This window comes from Mustela erminea, chromosome 9, assembly GCF_009829155.1.
Source record: "Mustela erminea isolate mMusErm1 chromosome 9, mMusErm1.Pri, whole genome shotgun sequence".
Taxonomy (NCBI): Eukaryota; Metazoa; Chordata; class Mammalia; order Carnivora; family Mustelidae; genus Mustela; species Mustela erminea.
The window spans coordinates 102,899,340-102,918,348 of NC_045622.1; the positions used below are offsets into that span (position 1 = coordinate 102,899,340).

A 19,009-nucleotide genomic window follows, 5' to 3' on the forward strand; every position below is an offset into this window, starting at 1 on the left:
TAGTTGACTATAACATCATATTAGTTTCAGGTATATGACATAGTGTTTTGATATTGGTATATATTGCAAAATGATCATCACAACAAGTCTAATTAATATCTGTTACCACAGTTACAATTTTTTTTCTTGTGCTGAGAACTTTTAGGATCTCCTCTCTTAGCGACTATAAAATGTACAATACAATATTGTTAACTAGAAGTCCTATAACCTAGGACTCATTTATTTAATAACTGGAAGTTTGTACCTTTTGACCCCCTTCACCCTTTTTGCCCATCCGCCCCCCCACCCCCTACCTCTGGCAGCCATGAATTTCTTCTCTGCATCTATGAGTTTGGGCTTTTGTTTTTATTTTTTTTTTTTTCTTTTTTAATGTGTATTCTGTTTTTTTTGTTTTTTTTTTTTTGTTTTTAAAGATTTTATTTATTTACTTGAGAGAGAGACAGTGAGAGAGAGCATTAACGAGGAGAAGGTCAGAGAGAGAAGTAGACTCCCCATGGAGCTGGGAGCCTGATGCGGGACTCGATCCCGGGACTCCAGGATCATGACCTGAGCCGAAAGCAGTCGTCCAACCAACTGAGCCACCCAGGCGTCCCTGGGCTTTTGTTTTTAAAAATATGGAATGCTTCATGAATTTGCACATCATCCTTATGCAGGCACCATGCTAATCTCAGTATCATTCTAGTTTTAGTACCTGTGCTGTGATGTGAACACTCATTTCTTTTCAAATAATGAGAAAGTCATACACCACATCTGACTTTCAAAACACCTCAGAATGAAATCATTTTTGGGAGAGTGTGTTTCCCAAGTCCGACACCCACAGACCCCAGCACTCAGACTTTCTGTCCTACTTTGGAGAAGACAAGGGTACCTACGATCCCACTGGGTCATGCCCATGTTGTTCATTTCACTTGCTAATTGAGAAGCAGCTAAAAATCTATTCCCATGGGGTAAAGCACCACAGAAGCCTGTCCAAGGTGAAGAGGAATGGCTTGAGCTTTGGAAGTGAACAGAACACAGGAGAATTAATGAATCAAAGACAATGCTCTCAGATATCTTAGATATTAACAGTTTTAATCTTCTTATTTTCTAGATGTTGGGATGTGAGTTTGAAGGATGAAAGTGACTTTCCCAGCTTACTGCTCCTAGAAATCATGTCTCCATGTCTCTGAATCTCAGTCCCATGATGCGTCTTCCAGAAAAGCATGGTAGAATCTCTGATGCCCTGTCCACTCTCCGTTGCCTGTTGCAGTAATCCATAATTCCTCCCATCTTTCATACCCCCACAGGTTCCTCAGACATCCCGCTTTCCTCTGTCTGCCCTATCCCCATGTCCTGATGGGGATTGGTTTTTCTAGTGTCTTCTGACTCACCATTTTTTTTTTTTTAAAGATTTTATGTATCTGAGAGAGAAAGAGAAAGAGAGAGAGCACAAGCAGGGGGAGGAGCAAAAGGAGAGGGAAAAGCAGGCTCCCCGCTGAGCAGGGAGCCCAGTTGGGATCTCCATCCCAGGATCCCGGGATCATGACCTGAAGTGAAGGCAGACACTTAACTGACTGAGCCACCGAGGTGCCCCTCACCTTTTCTTCACTCTCCTCTTTCCTCTCCTTCTAAACACTGCTATACTGTAAAAGGATGAAATAAACATGAGAGTCTTTGGGGGATTTTCTTCTGGGTGTTATTGCAGAGTATGCCTGTCCCTTTGGCTCTTTATTTTTGGAAGAAAGAGGAACAGGATCAACAACATCCACTCTGCAGCAAGTAAAAGTTACAAATTCTCAAAATTTTTCGATGAACGATGGCAGTTTAAAAATACCCTTGCTAAAATTGGGTTAAATATATCAAAGTATATGATCTTCTAATATGCAGTAATAATAGCTGCCCACTTCCTTCAGATGGATATTTTATAGTTCCCATTTGTATTTTTTTATTATCTGTAAGTCTTAGGGAACATTGGGCTTACAGATATAGAATCAAGTAAGGCATTAATAAATGACTAGTAGCAATATATGTTTCAAAAAAGTTTTTAGGGGCGCCTGGGTGGCTCAGTGGGTTAAGCCACTGCCTTCGGCTCAGGTCATGATCTCAGGGTCCTGGGATCAAGTCCCGCATTGGGCTCTCTGCTCAGCAGGGAGCCAGCCTCCTCCTTTCTCTCTGCCTGCCTGTCTGCCTACTTGTGATCTCTCTCTGTCAAATAAATAAATAAAATCTTTAAAAAAAGTTTTTAATAAGAATATACATTTATCAGTAACATTAAAAAATTCTGAAAACCAGAAAAAAATTATCTCCAAAGATAGTCCTGTTTAATATCACCGATATTTATGGAGTACCACCACTGCTAAAGGAACAGTGAAGTATACAAATGGTAGAAAAAGGGTAGAACACAATCCCTTTATATAAAGAACATACAATTTTTATGAGCAGCAAGACACTCTTCCTAGATGTAATTTATCTCCTGATAAATTACAGGTGAGTCTAATAAATGTTAGCTATGGCACTAGATGCTGGGAATTCAAGGATAAATTGCATATTCTCCACTCCCAAGGCACTCACAACGACTGAAATTTTTTCCATTCAGATGAAGACATAAAAGAAATTTATAAACTACCAGTGGGTTTCAAAACAATAAGACAGCCATCTCAGTGCAAGCCCCTATTAAAATTCTGGAAACACGTGATTGAACAGATAATTTATAGGCATTTTGGAAAGCCTGGTGATTAACTAAGAAGAGCCCATATGAAGTGACCCAAGATAAATCATGCCAAACGCACTTTGTTTTTAAGATTTATTTATTTATTTGATAGACAGAGATCACAAGCAGGCAGAGAGACAGGCAGAGAGAAAGAAAGGGGGGGGGAAGCAGGCTCCCTGCTGAGCAGAGAGCCCGTTGTGAGGCTCGATCCCAGGACCCCGTGACCATGACCTGAGCTGAAAGCAGATGCTTTAACCCACTGAGCCACCCAGGCACCCTGAATTGGTTATTTTTTGATGCAAAATATACCATTTCAACCTTAACGACTTACAATATCTATCATTTTATTTGTCCATGTTTCTGTAGATCAGCATTTTAGCTAGTTCATCTGGGTAGTTCTTTTGCTGGAATCACCAATGTGACTGCATCATCTGTTGGATCAGCTGGGGCTGGTCTAGGGAACCTTCTTGATAGCCTATCTCTAGGTGTTATCCTAGCCTCGACTTCATGTGGCAGTCGCTGGGCAGCAAGAGGGGACAGATACCAAAAGAGTAAGTATAAGCTTCTGCTTGCAATATATTTGCTAATGTACCATTGGCCAAAGCAAGTCACATAACCATGGGGGAAAGGGGCCACACAGAGGCATGGATCCACTGGAAGCGGGGTGTTCATAATTGTGACAGTGTACCTCCAGTGGCATTTACTGAGCATATTTCTAGCTGGCTGGACAACAATTCCCATGTAGGAGGACTATAGATGTTCACTTATATTTTGTTCTGGATATTGGCTAATGATTTGGACAAAGGAAATGAAATATGATTGTAATTTTGATCATGTCATAAAACTATGATGAATAAAGTCCTGAAGATGACTGTGGCATTTTGGATCACTTGGCCCAAACCAATTAAAAAAAAAGAACCAATATATCAGTGTTAAATGAAAAGTCCTACAGGGGCATCTGGGTGGCTCATTTGTTTAAGTGTCTGACTCTTGATTTCAGCTCAGGTCATTATCTCAGGGTGGTGAGATTGAGCCCCATGTTGGACTGCTGAGCTGGGTGTGAAGCCTGCTTATGATTCTCTCTCCCTCTGCTCTTCCACCCCTACCCCCACTTCCATGTGCATGCTCTCTCTCTCTCAAAAAAATGTCCTACATATGTATTAGTAAAATAAATTGTGATCAGGCAAAATTGAAAGTCAAATGAAATGATATGGAGATTTTATTTGATACCAAATTTAGGAGGGTCTAAAATGAACAAGGTGAATTGATAGAAACGTAGTTCATAGGTCATGAAAAGTAACAGTTACCCAGAACAAGATATTCCCACTGCACTCTGTTTATTTCTGGTTGAAAATTTGTAGAAGGATATGGACTAGGGAAAATTTAGAAGGTGACTGGTGTGCGAGCATTTAAATATGATCTCTTGGAGAGAAAACTGATGGAATATTTGCTCTAGAGAAAAGAAGACTAAAGACTTAAAGAAGATACAAAATCTCTCCTAGTACTTGGAAGAACTATCAAGGAGAAGAAATATCCAGAGGGCCAAAATAGGATCAGTGGGAGGAAGTTGCTTGTGGATGGATTTTAGCTCAAACAAGTATGTGGTATTTTGACAACCAGAGTTATCCAACAAGGAATGTGGTGTCTTACAAGTGAGTGATCTTTCTCCTTGGAAGCTCAAGGAGAGTCTGGAACACTGAGGTGCTGTAGAAGGGATTCTTGGGGAGTCAAGATTCAACACTTCCTTTCCTATATTTTCACTTGTTAAATTAAATAACATTTTCCTCCATTACTATTACCCTTTTTATTGCTAGGGTGCTCCTTAAAAGTCACAAACACTGATTTTGAATCCTGCTACATTACTGAATGGCTGTATGAGTTCTAGTAGATTGGGTGTGGAGTCTTTTGGGTTTCCCATATAAAGTATCATGCCATCTGTGAAGAGCAAAAGTTTGACTTCTATGCCAATTTGAATACCTTTTATTTCTTTTTGTTGTCCGGTTGGTGTTGCTAGGACTTCTAGTACTATGTTGAGTACTAGACTAGGACTAGGACTTCTAGTACTATGTTCATAGTGGTGAGAGTGGACATCCTTGTCATGTTCCTGATCTCAGACACCCTTCAAATTGAGAATGATATTCACTGTGGGTTTTTCATAGATAGATTTTATGAAGTTGAGGAATGTTCCCTCTATCTCTATACTTTGGAGAGTTTTGATCAGGAATGGATGCTATATTTTGTCAAATTATTTTCCTGCATCAATGAAGAGGACCATGTGGTTATTCTCTATTCTCTTATTGATTTGTTCTCTCAAATTGATTGATTTGTGAATGTTGAACAACATTTGCATCCCAGGGATAAATCCTACCTGGTTGTGGTGGATAATCTTTTTAATGTACTGTGGGATCCTATTAGCTAGGATCTTGTTGAGAAACTTGGCACCCATTTTCATCAAGTATATTGGTCTGAAATTCTCTTTTTTGATAAGGCAAAGGAAAAAAAAGTGAAAATGAATTTTGGGACTTCATCAAGATAAAAGGCTTCTGCACAGCAAAGGAAACAGTCAACAAAACAAAGAGGCAACCCATGGAATGGGAGAAGATTTTAGCAAATGACCCTACAAACAAAGGTCAATAAAGATCAATAAAGAACTCTTCAAACTCAACACCCAAAAAACAGATAATCATGTCAAAAAATAGGCAGAAGACATGAACAGACACTTCTCCAAAGAAGACCTACAGATGACTAACAGACCATCATCACTAGGCATCAGGGAAATTAAAATCAAAACCACATTGAGATATCACCTTACACCAGTTAGAACGGCCAAAATCAACAGGAGAGGAAACAAGTGTTGGAGAGGATGTGAAGGAAGGGGAACCCTCTTACACTGTTGGTGGGAATGCAAGTTGGTGCAGTCACTTTGGAAAACAGTGTGGAGATCCCTCAAAAAATTAAAAATTAAAATTAAAATACCCAGTAGTGCAATTGCAATTGCAATTGTATTTACCCCAAAGATACAGATGTAGTGAAAAGAAGGGCCACAGGTGCCCCAATGTTCATAGCAGCAATGGCTACAATCACCAAGCTGCGGAAAGAGCCAAGAGGCCCTTCAACAGATGAATGGATAAAGAAGATGTTGTCCATATACACAATGGGATATTACGCAGCCATCAGAAAGGACAATTACCCAACTTTCGTATCAACATGGATGGGACTGGATGAGATTATGTTGAGTGAAATAAGTCAAGCAGAGAAAGTCAATTATTCCATGGTTTCACTTGCTTGTGGAGCATAAGGAATAAAATGGAGGACACTAGGAGAAGGAAAGGAAAAGTGAGCTGGGATAAATTGGAAGGGGAGATGAAGCACGAGAGACTGGACTGTGAGAAACAAACGGAGGGTTTTGGAAGGAGGGCGATGGGGGGATGGGAGGGCATGGTGGTGGGGATGGAGCAGGGCACATATTGCATGGAACACTGGGTGTGGCATATAAACAATGCATCTTAGAACACTGAAAAAAAGATAAAAGTAAATAAAGTTGTGGAAAGAAAAGAAGGAAAAAGAAAAAGAAACGTCATGAACATAATCATGAGTTTTCATTTTGGTTAACAAAACAAAAATATGTAAAAAAAAAAAAAGAAGAAAAGAAAAATGTCCCCCTTCCTTTGGCCAACTGAAAAGCCTCCTCTCTCTCTCTTTCTCTTGCCATTCAGAGCCTCCTCAGACAATATTATTGTGTGAAGATAAGTTAGTATTTAGATATTTATTTATTTATTATTTATTTAATTTATTTATTCTTTATTTTTTAGAGAGGAAGAGAGAGAGAGAATCTTAAGCAGGTTCCATGTTGCAGGCTCAGTCTCATGACCCTGAAACCATGACCTGAGCCAAAATCAAGAGTCAGATGCTTAACTGATTGAGCCACCCAGGTACCTCTAGATTTTTAAATACTTGTGCTGTCATCCTGGATATATCTTTTTTAGTCATTTTTATTTCCTTTTCTAAAAGATGAAGACAATGGTCCTTACTATGGGCTAAGTGAGATAACCCGCAGGACGTGCCTAGCAGATAGCAGGTGTCCAATAAGTGTTGATGCTTGTCCATCCATGCCCAGGACATCAGGCTACCCTCCATGATACAGCTTTATTTCCATTACACAGTAGCATTCATCTCTTCCAGTGATCCTAGAATAGTGAGCCATGCTTCAATTTTCTGGGGACATTCCTGACTCACATTGTCTCAGCATAGTTATTAATAGCATCCCACTCATTCTCTAATATCCAATTTCAACATGTCATGGGATCATCCTACCTAGAACTTCCTCAGTGCCTTCCTTAGGGCATCTTTCAGTTCCTTGTTCCTTATACTGTAGATCAAGGGGTTTAGAATGGGAGTGATGAAGGTGTAGACCACGGACACCATTCGGCCCATCTCAGGAGAGTAGCTGGAACTGGGGGACAAGTATATAAAGCTGGTGCAGCCATACTGCAGGAGGACCACTAAGATATGAGAGGAGCAGGTGGAGAAGGCTCGGTGGCGCCCTTCCGCTGACCGGATCCGTAGAATGGCTGCCACAATGAAGACATAGGAGATGGAGATTAATGACAGGGGGATGCTTAGGACAATGAAGCTGATGATATACAGGGCAGTCTCATGAATGTGTGTGTCTGCACAGGCCAGGCGCATGACTGCAGGCATGTCACAGTAGAAGTGGTAGATCTCATTGTTGTTGCAGAATGGGAGATGGAAGATTAAAATAGTCAGTGGCAGTGAAAGCAGGAACCCTAGCACCAGGGATCCTACTATTAGCTCCACACACAAGGGCCAGCTCATGATGCAGGTGTATCTTAAAGGGTAACAGATTGCCACGAACCGGTCATAAGCCATGACTGCAAGCAGGACACAATCAGCTCCACCCAAGAAGACAAAGAAAAACATCTGGGTCCCACATCCAGGGATGGAAACAGGAGTTTTGCCCATTGAAAGGAGGTTTGCCAAGGCCAGGGGGGCAATAGCAGATGTATAGAAGATTTCCAGAACTGCCAGGTTAGCCAGGAAGAAGTACATGGGGATGTGGAGTGAGTGGTTGATCTGGACAAGGACTGCAACAGTGGTGTTTCCACTGAGGCTGGTCAGATACATCACCAGGAAGGCCACAAAAATTCCCATCTGGATCTTAGGGTCAGTGGAGAATGGACGAAAGAAGAACTGTATCTTTGAAGTTTTATTTATTTCTTCCATGGGTAGTGTATTTGATCTGGGAAAAGGAAAACTGGCATGCATCTCTAGGCCGCTTTCATGCCATATGATTCATTTGCACTCCCTTGTTCATTGTTAGAGCACTTTCTGAGGTACCTCAGCGATTATGTGCACACACTTTCATGTTGGTGCAGATCATGGAATGTTATAATGCATGTGTTTGGCACTCCTCACCTTTCCAACTCTACCCTCAAATACAAAGCTTGAGAAATCCTCAGCAGTGGGTATTTGAAGGTTCTTGGAAAATCATTTCATATAAAAGAAACTGGAGATGTATAACTAAAAGGAAGATCTGCATGAATTTTGGGGGGTAAAAAGATTTCCATGAAATTCCTTACTTGTGGTTGCTCACGAGGTCCTTAGGAATATAAATTGTCTCTAATGCTGATTAATTAGTACTTAAGTAGAAAAGTTTTAGATGTACTGATTTAGACCAGGGATTGGCTATTACCCAATGAAAAATAATTTTCCAAACTCCCCAAATATACAACTCTGATTTGGAACAGCTCCTTCCTTATTGTTCCAAAGAAAAAACCAAAGTAGTAGTCAACATTTTCTAAGATAAGTATGGCTCAGAGAAAACTCCCAGGGGATAGCTAGTCTTTGGAAAGGTGGTTTATCATCTCCTGAGACTGGTTACCATCATGCAAAGAAGAACATGGCTCCATGAGCTCTTTGTCCTTCATGTAATTCCCGTCCAAGCTGACTAGCGGCCCGCAGAAGGTTGTAGAGACCCAGAGAATCAGAGCACTGCCAAGTGATCAGGTCTATCTCTTCTGAAAAGGTTGCTGGGTTTGTCCAAGGTCCCACAAGTGGTCCTTTTTTAATTCATCATTTAAATATACAAGGTCCTGTAGAGGATGTGTAGATGATTGAGATGCCATCTGTGGAGTCACAGGGACAAGACTGTTGGCTAGATTTTTCCTTATTCTTGTTCTGTTTAAAACATTTGTTCCTCCCTTGTCAGTTTCACTCAATTTGATTTAATTTAATTTGTAGACAGCACTTATCACACAGGGAGAAAATCTGGTTAAAAAGTGGTCTTTTAACTAAGTCAGTAAACTGACTCTTTGGTTATATGACTAAACAATCTTAGGACAATGCATATATTAAAAAAGCATAGAATTTGGGGGAGATGATCCTCCCAGGAAAGGTGGTAGAAAGTAGGCTATGTTGGAATAAATGATGTGTACTCAAATTCCATCTTTGCTACTTACTAGTTTTGTGATTTGCTAAGTCACTTGCCCTCTCTAAGACCCCATTTGTTCAGAATAGCACCTCACTTCTTCACAAGGTTGATGTGAGGTGAAAATGAAATTATGTCTGTACAAGAACCTACTGGAATGTCTCGCACTTATTAACGGCTCAATAAAGTATATTGATTCATTGATTCCTTTCATTATCTATCCTTTTAAAAAATATTTTATTTACTCATTTGACAGATAAAGATCACAAGTAGGCAGAGAGGCAGGTAGAGAGAGAGGGAAGCAGGCTCCCTGTTGAGCAGAGAGCCCGACATGGGACTCGATCCCAGGACCCTGAGACCACGACCTGAGCCAAAGGCAGAGGCTTAACCCACCGAGCCACTCAGGTGCCCTTCATTATCTATCTTGAGACTGAAAACGATTTAAATTGCTGAATGGGTAGAATGCCTGGCAGGTCAATCTGATGTTTTCTGGGAAAGATTTTATGTCACATCTGGTTCCACTTCTAGTTTCCTGTGTCACCTTGTATTGCAGAAATCCCTCTTTAAATAGAATGAAGAATGACCACTGTTTCATAAGTTAGTTGTTACAGCTAAAAGAGAGCTTATATGAAATGTCTTGGTTTTTGGTTTATCTGGTCTAATTGACTTACATGGCATTGTACTGAATATAGCACAAAGTTAGACTCACCCGAAGAGGAAGGTGAAACCTTAACTCGGAAGTGTCGATTGTGGGAGAAACAGAGAAGAACAATGTTATAACCATCATTCACAGGACAACAGTCCTGTCTGAAGCACAAGTATTTGTGGCTTTTGGAGATGCTCATACCAGCTGTAAGGTCTATTCATACCTAGTCAGACAAAATGTTCCAACATCAGATGTATCCAGACAAAAGGTATATTCATCCTTACAAGACATTCTTGAATAACATTTTCTAATATGCTTGAATATATATGAATTTCATATAAGAATTATGAATTCATAAATATCATTCGTAAAATGAAATTCAAATTTTGTATGCATCTATATATCTGAAGAGATTAGATGTCTGAAGAGATCCTTACTTTCTGGAAGAGACTTCTGTGAGAATTTCCTGGCAGTAGCATCTGGTAAGAAGGAGCCCAATGTGATATCGATTTATTGCTAACACATTGAGTCATATGGAATTTGTTTCTGAAACCACTAATGGTAACATACAGGCAATTTCACAAACATATTTTGAATATGTCAAATGAGATATTCAGGCATGCGACAAAGTTATTCTCCTTCTGAATACCAGTGGGTGACATTTATTGGGCCCTGATATGCTGTGCTAATCATTTTAAAGGCATCATTTCACCTCACTGGTCTTTTTCAACAGGTCAAAAGACAATATTCAACAGGGACCTTTGTTGTCTATATTTTTTCAGATGAAGAAATTCAGGCTTCTGGGTTTGACTGATTTTCCCAGCTGTTAAATGGCAAGGTAGAATTTAATTTCTATGTCAGTTTAGAAGCAAGTGTAAGCTTCTACCATTCAAATAAACTGTACCATCACTGAGCAATGCACTATCTGTGAAGCTGAATGGTAAGTGTCCTAGAGAGAAAGCCTTTTTAGTTCCTTTTTTTAAAACTTTTAAAATTCTAATTGACCCTTATTAACAAAACTATTTCATTGGAAAATGATGTGCCACAAACCTTTCTCAGTTCATTGCAAGGTCAATGCTCAGTCCCTTAATTTGTGACTTCTCACTTTCCTTTTTGCTCTTTCTTGTCTACGCCCTCACCAACTACCCATTTAATCAACAATATTCACTTTAATAAATCCTTTCAAAATATTTGTTAAGGCTCTGCTCTATGCAAGACATATCTCAAGTGTCTAGGAAAAGAAGGAAAAGTGTACAGAATGAGAAAAGCCAATGTTCAAAGAGCTGAAAATTGAGAGAAATAAAAATAGTAAAAGTCAAATTCATTTAAGTACCTTATGTTAAATTCATTTAAGTACCTTATGGTAAAGGACAGCATGCCTGGGGAGCACAGGCATATCGCTCTTTTTTGCAATAACGTTTTTTGAAAAATTGCATGTAATTAGAATTATTTTTGAACATATAAGGGAGATTCTTGATGTGAAGGAAGCTTCTAGTCATTCCTTTTGTAATAGATGTTTCCTAGTTTTTTAGCTTCTGTAAGTTTGATGTTTGGAATGATGGATTTTTTTAAACTAGGGAAAGCCTTCGAAGTACTGACATCTGTATGTTTCAGTGCTGCTTAGAAATGAACTCTTAATCTGATGGAGAGTATGATTCCTCAACCATTTTGGACCAAACCTCCTTCTTGCCATTCACCAATCTGAAGAGCATGAATTTTGCGGCGTGAGTTCTTGAGTTCCCCTTAAACCATCTGGTATAAAACATTGGTTCTGAGTAGGAACTGAACTTTGTCTGTGAAACGTTCCATCTGTAGTTTCTCTTCCCTGGCCAGTGCCTACCATAAAGCTTGACCTAATGACAAACTAGGGATTTTCCTAATCTCAAATCTGGAGTCTGGGTGGAAATTCTTACCTTATACTGGGCTTGTGTGGACTGCAGGTATTTGCAGATATACTTGGATCCTTTGCTGAACACTGAGGACCCTGGAGTCTGCCCCTAGGTCCTTTTGTCCTCAGAAGATCCCTGGGCAGGGATGCTCACTACTTCTAGATTTCACATATCTCGTTGATGCAGGGCACTATGTGAAAACGCGTCTCAAACTCAACTGATTCCTATCTAATCAACTCTTAGCTTGAAGAAGGCATGTTCCATCCTGCCTTTTTCTTCTTTGTATAAGGTAACATCCAGGCTTTACTACTACATCCCCGTAGCCTAAAACCTATCTTTGAAGTTCCCCTGACATTCAGACTCGAAATTATCATCAAATAAGGACATTCGTAACTAATCTGGCTAAAGGGACATTCTTGGTCTCCTGAGATGACAGAGGTCCGCCTGGGAAGCATAAAGCAACAAGATTAAATACAGTGTTTCTTAAGAATTAAAATTGCATCAGGATTATCCCATTGGTACATCTTCCCTGGGGATTGTCTTTCAGTAACTTGTTGGTAAATTCAGTGATGTGGTGAGTTGGGGGAAAGAAAAAATTATTATTTTCACTTGACTCACCTTGAAATCATGTTTTTTTAAAAAGTTAATTCCTACATGCAGCGTTCTTTTTCTCCGTCTCGTTCTCCTCACCTTTCTCCTCCTCCTTCTTTTTTTCTTTTTTTAGCGGGGAGGACATACTCTGCAATATCGCTTGCTCTCTTTACTTCCGGAAAATTAATTCCTCCTAATTTTACTTTATATTTCTGATATTCCTTCTTGGTCTACTTTGCTGGTTTCTTCTTTTCCCCTAATTTCCACTCAAGCTGGGTCTCGCTCCTAGGTCCTCTTTTCTTTTTACATTTTTTTCCTCCAGATGATTCAATTTAGTTGTTTGGCTTTAAATACAAGCAACAGGCTGATAATTCTCAAATGCATTATTTCCAGCTAAACTTGTCCTTGAACTTCAGACTTGTATATTCACTATTTGACATTTCTGTTAGATCACTAATAAGTGTCTTCTGTTCCACACATCCAACATGACACTCTTCACTCACTATCTACTTGGGTGTTCTGTATTGAACTGTCTAAATCCTGACCGTAGTCTCTCAGTAATATTTGTTGAGATTAATGAAGACTGATGCTTCATTCAATATCATCCAAAGACATGGTTTTCTTTTAGTGTTCCCTGGAGAAATGAAGGACCGTCTAGAGCTTTTTCTTTTTAGAAAGGTCATTCACAAAATTACGGAATGAAAAGGGATGTTATTTATTTATTTATTTATTTTACACAATAAAACTTTGAAAAGGGATTTTAGAGGGCATCTAAGTGTTGCCATCTCTGATCCCCATATCTCAAAGCCCTTTGAGATTATTAATGGATTTTCCAAGGTAATTTTAGTATTTCAAAGCTCTAACATATGTCGTATATTTTCCTGGGATGATTTTATATTATTGTTATTATTATTACTTTTGTTTTTGTTTATTTGATAGAGTTGGGGGGCACCTGGTGGCTCAGTCTATTAAGTGTTCAACTCTTGATCTTGGCTTATGTCTTGATCTCACAGTTGTGAGTTTGATCCCAGCATTGGGCTCTATGCTAGGCATGGAGCCCATTTTTTAAAAAGTTGTAGGTAGTAATTTTCAAATCATGGGGTTTGGAGATCTATATATATATATATATATATATATATATGTGTGTGTGTGTGTGTGTGTGTGTGTGTGTGTGTGTGTGTGTAAAAGAATGGCTAAAGGAGGGATACCTGGGTGGCTCAGTCAGTTAAGTGTTTGCCTTTGACTCAGGTCATGATCCCAGAATCCTGGGATTGAGTCCCACATTGGGCTCTCTGCTTAGCGGGGAGCCTGCTTCTCCCTCTCCCTCTGCCTGCCACTCCCTCTGTTTGTATGCTCACACACTCTCTCTGTGTCAAAAAATAAATAAATAAATAAATAAATAAATAAATAAAATCTTTGAAAAAAGAAAAAGAAGACTAAAAGAATAGGTATGAATTCAGACAGACTTGGATTTAAGCCTTGGCTCAGCCACTGGCTGAGTGTGCCTTTGGATATGTTAATTAAGCTTTCTAAGCCTTGCTTACCTTACCTGCAAAGTGGGAATGATATTACTGCTCCTCTTTAAACTTTATGACTGTGGAGTTCATAGAGAAAACCGTATATTTCGTGTGGTGCAGAGAATGTTGAGAGCTACTTATTTCATTCATCCTTACTTCCAAATATTCGTCCCCAATATTTTGTGTTCGAGCTGAAATTGACAAATAAGAATTGTATATATTTGAGATATATAATGTGATTTTTTATATATGTATACATTGTGAAATGATTGCCACAATCAAGCTAAATAATATATCCATTACCTCATACAGTTATTTTTTTGCACCATGTTGTTACAGGTGGTATCCAGAATCTATTCATCTTATAACTGGAAGCTTGTAATCTTTGGCTAACATCTCCCCAATTTCCCCACACCTCAACCCTTGATAACCACCCTCTACATTGTGTTTCTAGGAGTTCAATTTTTAAGAGTCCACATTAAGTGATATGACTCAGTATTTGTGTTTGTCTGGTTTATTGGACTTAGCAAAATCTTCTGGTTTATCCGTGTTCTCACAAACAACAGAATTTCCTTTCTTTTTCTTGCCTAATTACTTTGTCTAGGACTTCCCGTGTTAGGTCGAAAAGAAGTGGCAGATAATACTTTTATGCTCAGAACTGCAGAAAAGTTATCTGATGGACTTCAGCAGAGATGCTTTATAAAAGCTCTGAATAAAATAAGAATAGAAGTAAACTGTTTAAATATACTATAGTTAGCTTTTAGCTGTTCTGTGAATATTTATTGAGTACTTACTGTGTGCCAGGACCTGGGCGTACAAAGGGGAATAAATCAGGAAAGATTTCTGCTCTTGTGTCTACATTATTGAATGCTGCTTCTGACCTAAGCAACTCTTCTAAGTATGTCACATGTATCACTTACTCTGCATAATTACATTGTGAAGGAGGTGCTACTATTATTCTCATCTTTCATAGAAGGAAACTGAGGACCAACATGTCAAGTAGCTCACCCTAGGGGATGTAACTAGCAAGTGATGGCACCAAAATTCAAACCTATGCTGTCCCTAAAGCAGGAATCAGCAAACTGCGGGTACATGTCACATCTCTGGGCTGTTTAAAAAAAATTTTTTTTAAATTTTTATGTATTTATTTGACAGACAGAGATCACAAGTATGCAGGGAGGCAGGCAGAGAGAGAGGAGGAAACAGGCTTTCCGCGGAGCAGAGAGCCCGATGCGGGCCTCGATCGCCGGACTCTGGGATCATGACCTGAGCTGAAGGCAGAGGCTTCAACCCACTGAGCCACCCAGGCACCCCTGGGCTGTTTGTTTTTTGTAAAGAATGTTTTATTGGAGTACAGCTGTGCTTATTCATTCCCGTTGTCTACGACTGCAGCAAAGATGAGCAGCTGTGACAGAGGCTGTACGGACCACAGAGCCTAAAACACATGCTTTCTGGGACTTCACAGAGAAAACTTGCTGACTCCTGTGGAGCCTAACTTCATGTAAAAACGACTCTATTAAGATCTCACAGCAGGCGTCATTAAAATGGTAGAATAATTAAACCACATTCACAAAATACCAGGTGCTAGACAGGACGCTTGCCATCATCGTGATTAATCAACACTTTTTGGAGGTTCTAAATAATGCAGTCAGACAAGAAAATGAAATAATTGGTCTCAGATGATACGATTTTACACTTAGAAAATGTAAGAAATTTTAATTTAAAACTTCTGTCTGTTAAGGGATCTGGGGTGGGACCTGAGATTCTGCACTAGTACCAAGCTCCCAGCTGATACTGATTTTGCTGATATCCATATCGCACTTAGAATACCAGTGTATGGGTATTAGAGAGGGCATGGATTGCATGGAGCACTGGGTATGGTGCAAAAATAATGAATACTGTTATGCTGGAAAAAAAAAAAAAGAATACCAGTGTATTCTTTGCAAGCATGTAGTCTAGAGGGTGGCTTTGAAGTCCTTCAGATTAGATTCTATTTCTAGGTTTCTCTGTTTTAAGATACCTAATTTTGGTCCCATTATTTACTCTGAAAGTCCCAGTTTCATCATCTGTAAAATAGAGGTAATCATAAGTAATAAGTCACATGACATGCTTAGCAGAGAATGTGCCCATAGTAAGTATCCAATAACTGTCATCTCTATTAATACCTTTTAGAGGTCAAATTTCCTTTGACAACCTGTGGAAATGCAGCGGGCAATAGGAAATATCCAAACTACTTTTTTTTTTTTTTAAATAAAGCCAGTTAGATAAAGTAACCCTGTTGGAGAGGAGAACTATGCATCTTTCCCTCACATCTAGCAAGATCTCTATAAAATTGATATTTGAGGGGGAGCTGGGAGGGCAGAAGGAAATGGGTGAGTTTGATTCTGGGACCACCAGTCATTTCATGGCATCTGAGCTTACTGACCGTCTTTCTGACTTCTCTTCCTTTCTAGTATGTTCTCTGCATCATAGTTGAGTGACCTAGTTGCAACACAAGGGCTAGCATATCCCTCTCCTTAAAAACCTCTAGTGGTTTTCCATAACACTTACAATGGAATCCAGACTTCTTACTGTGGCCCTCATATTTCTGCCTGATTTCAGCTACCTTCCTCTGGCTTCCTCCTTCCTTTTTACCCATTGCTGACCCCTTTGCATCCATCCACCCACATCGTTGTTTCTGTGCTTCACTAAACCAGTCAAATATTCACTGCCTCAGGACCCTTGCACGTACTAATACTTCTCCCTGAATACTTTTCCCCTTCTGTTTATTTTTACACATTCAGGAACCTTATAAAAATTATTTTATTTTACTTTTTATTGAGATAAGAATACTTAATATGAAATCCACCTTTTAGAATATTTTTGTCATTTTATTTTATTATTCATAAATTTTTAAATTTTAATTCATGTTAATTAACATCCTATATATTATTAGTTTCAGGGATAGAATTTAGTGGTTCATCAGTTGCATATAACAGCCAGTGTTCATTACATTAAGAGCCCTCCTTAAGGCCCAACACCCAGTTACCTCATCCTCCAACCACCCCCTCCTGCAACCCTCAGTTTTTCATATAGTTAAGAGTCTGTTATGGTTCTCCCCTCTCTGTTTGTATCTTATTTTATTTTTCCATCCCTTCCCCTTTGTTCACCTGTTTTGATTTAAAAAATTTTTCATTTGAAGTTGATATTATATTACTTTCAGGTGTGCCACATAGTCATTTGACAATTATACACATTACAAAAGGCTCACCGCAAGTGTAATTACCATTTGTCACCATACAATATTGTTACAGTGTTACTGACGACAATCCTTAGGCTGTACTTTAATCCCTGTGACTTAATGATTTTATAACTGGAAGTTTGTACCTCAAATCCCCTTTATCTATGTACAATATAGGATTGTTAGGTATAGGCAAGTTGTACAGCAGATTTCTAGAATATAGTCACCTTGCACCTGTTCTTTCTGTTTATAATTTCGGCCTCCATTCAAGTCATTTTCCCAGAGGGGTCTTCCTCGAGGAAATTGCCCACCCCACCCCATGACTCTGCTATATCTTCCATATGCACTTATCATTACCTACAATTATATATTATATACCTGTGTACACACACACATACATTTTCTTATTTCCTGTCTGTTCTTTCTTGTGAGGATGTAAGCTTCACCAGGTGGAGGGCTTTTTCTCTCCTGTTCATGGCTCCACCCCCACTTTCCACATCAGGGTCAGAGGACACAGTAGGTGCTCAATAAATAATGTCAGGTACTTGGGCTCAGTGAGAGGTCTTGTGAAGGAGAGACAGGACGTGGTTAACCTCAGGCTCTGGCATCCCTCGGGAGAAGTTTTAGGAGACTGGCAGCTCAGCCTCCCTGGCCCCCAAATGATATGGAATGTTGCCAAGCTCTGAAGGAAATAATGTTTAAAGAGCCCTCTGCTAACTTACACTCCCAGTGATTCTCAACCAGCCTGAGGTAGGTTTTGGCATTTGTTTAGAAAAGGACTCTCTGGTGATGGGTTCCCTCATTTTTATTTAAAAAATACTTCAGGGGCGCCTGGGTGGCTCAGATGATTGAGCATCTGCCTTCGGTTCAGGTCATGACTTCAGGGTCCTGGATTGAGCCCCCTCAATTTGCGAGGCGCCTGGGTGACTCAGTGGGTTAAGCCTCTGCCTTCAGCTCAGGTCATGGTCTCAGAGTCCTGCGATCGAGTCCGGCATCGGGCTCTCTGCTCAGCATGGAGCCTGCTTCCTCCTCTCTCTCTCTCTCTCTCTCTCTCTGCCTGCCTCTCTGCCTACTTGTGATGTCTGTCAAATACATAAATAAATCTTTAAAAAAATTTGCAAAAACACATGCAAACATACTCATTTCTGTCAACAGATGTTTATAACTGTTTATGGTCTCTCAGGACATTGGTCCAGTTATAAAACTTCACAGCCCTATGATTGTGGTGGGAAGGGTACTTGGCCTTGTTTGTTCATACTTAAACTGACCGACCGTCCTCTATTTATACTTCCTGGCTTTTTTTCCAATACTGTCTTCTCTACTTTTTTCTTTGCAAAAGCCTTTTAAACCACTGAATTCATACGCCATAACATTTAATTACTCTTTAACTGTTGGACATTTTAGTTCCTTGTGAGTTGTGCGATTTGCTTCTTTCTTCTAGATACAGGAACTATATTTCTAGAAATAGCTTTATGTGAATACTTCCTTGTTCCTTTGGCTTGCTTCTTCGGAATTAACTCCCAGCATTGGGACTAGTAAGTACCTGATTTTTTTTTTTTTTTTTTTTTTTTTAAGATTCCCAACTAACAGGTGATGCACGGTCTCCTAGAGATGGAATACAGCAAATCCTTATTCTGCTGCAAGTCCACAGGTTTAATGCTTCACCACGAAGGTGACAAATGTGGGGACACACTCCTGACAAGTCACATGGAACAGGGATTAAGCGTATGCAATCTTCAGCCTTTTGGCTCGGGTTGAAATCTACTTTGATTTCTTCATCTGTAAAATAAGGTCAATAATAGCACCTGTCTTAAAAAAAAAAAAAAAGAGAGAAAGAGAGAGAGAGAAATAATAGCACCTACCTCATAAGTTTATTATGAGAAGTAAATGAGTTAATTGGCAGAAAGTGCTTGGAATAGCACCCGACATCCAATAAAAGTTAGTATTTGTTTTTTATTTTATTTTTCTAAAGATTTTATTTAATTGAGAGAGACAGAGAGAGCGAGCCT

General features: G+C 39.4%; 1 protein-coding gene and 1 non-coding gene across 2 annotated transcripts; both read right to left on the bottom strand.

Moving 5' to 3' along the window:
- Positions 1–608: 608 nt before the first annotated feature.
- Positions 609–711, bottom strand: LOC116600423. The gene has a single exon (XR_004289636.1). It is a non-coding gene; the product is annotated as a U6 spliceosomal RNA (small nuclear RNA).
- A 6,292-nt stretch (positions 712–7,003) lies between these two features.
- On the bottom strand, positions 7,004–7,933 carry LOC116598345 (olfactory receptor 10V1). The gene has a single exon (XM_032357031.1). The coding sequence runs from the start codon at positions 7,931–7,933 to the stop codon at positions 7,004–7,006; it is 930 nt and encodes a 309-aa protein (XP_032212922.1).
- Positions 7,934–19,009: the final 11,076 nt, after the last annotated feature.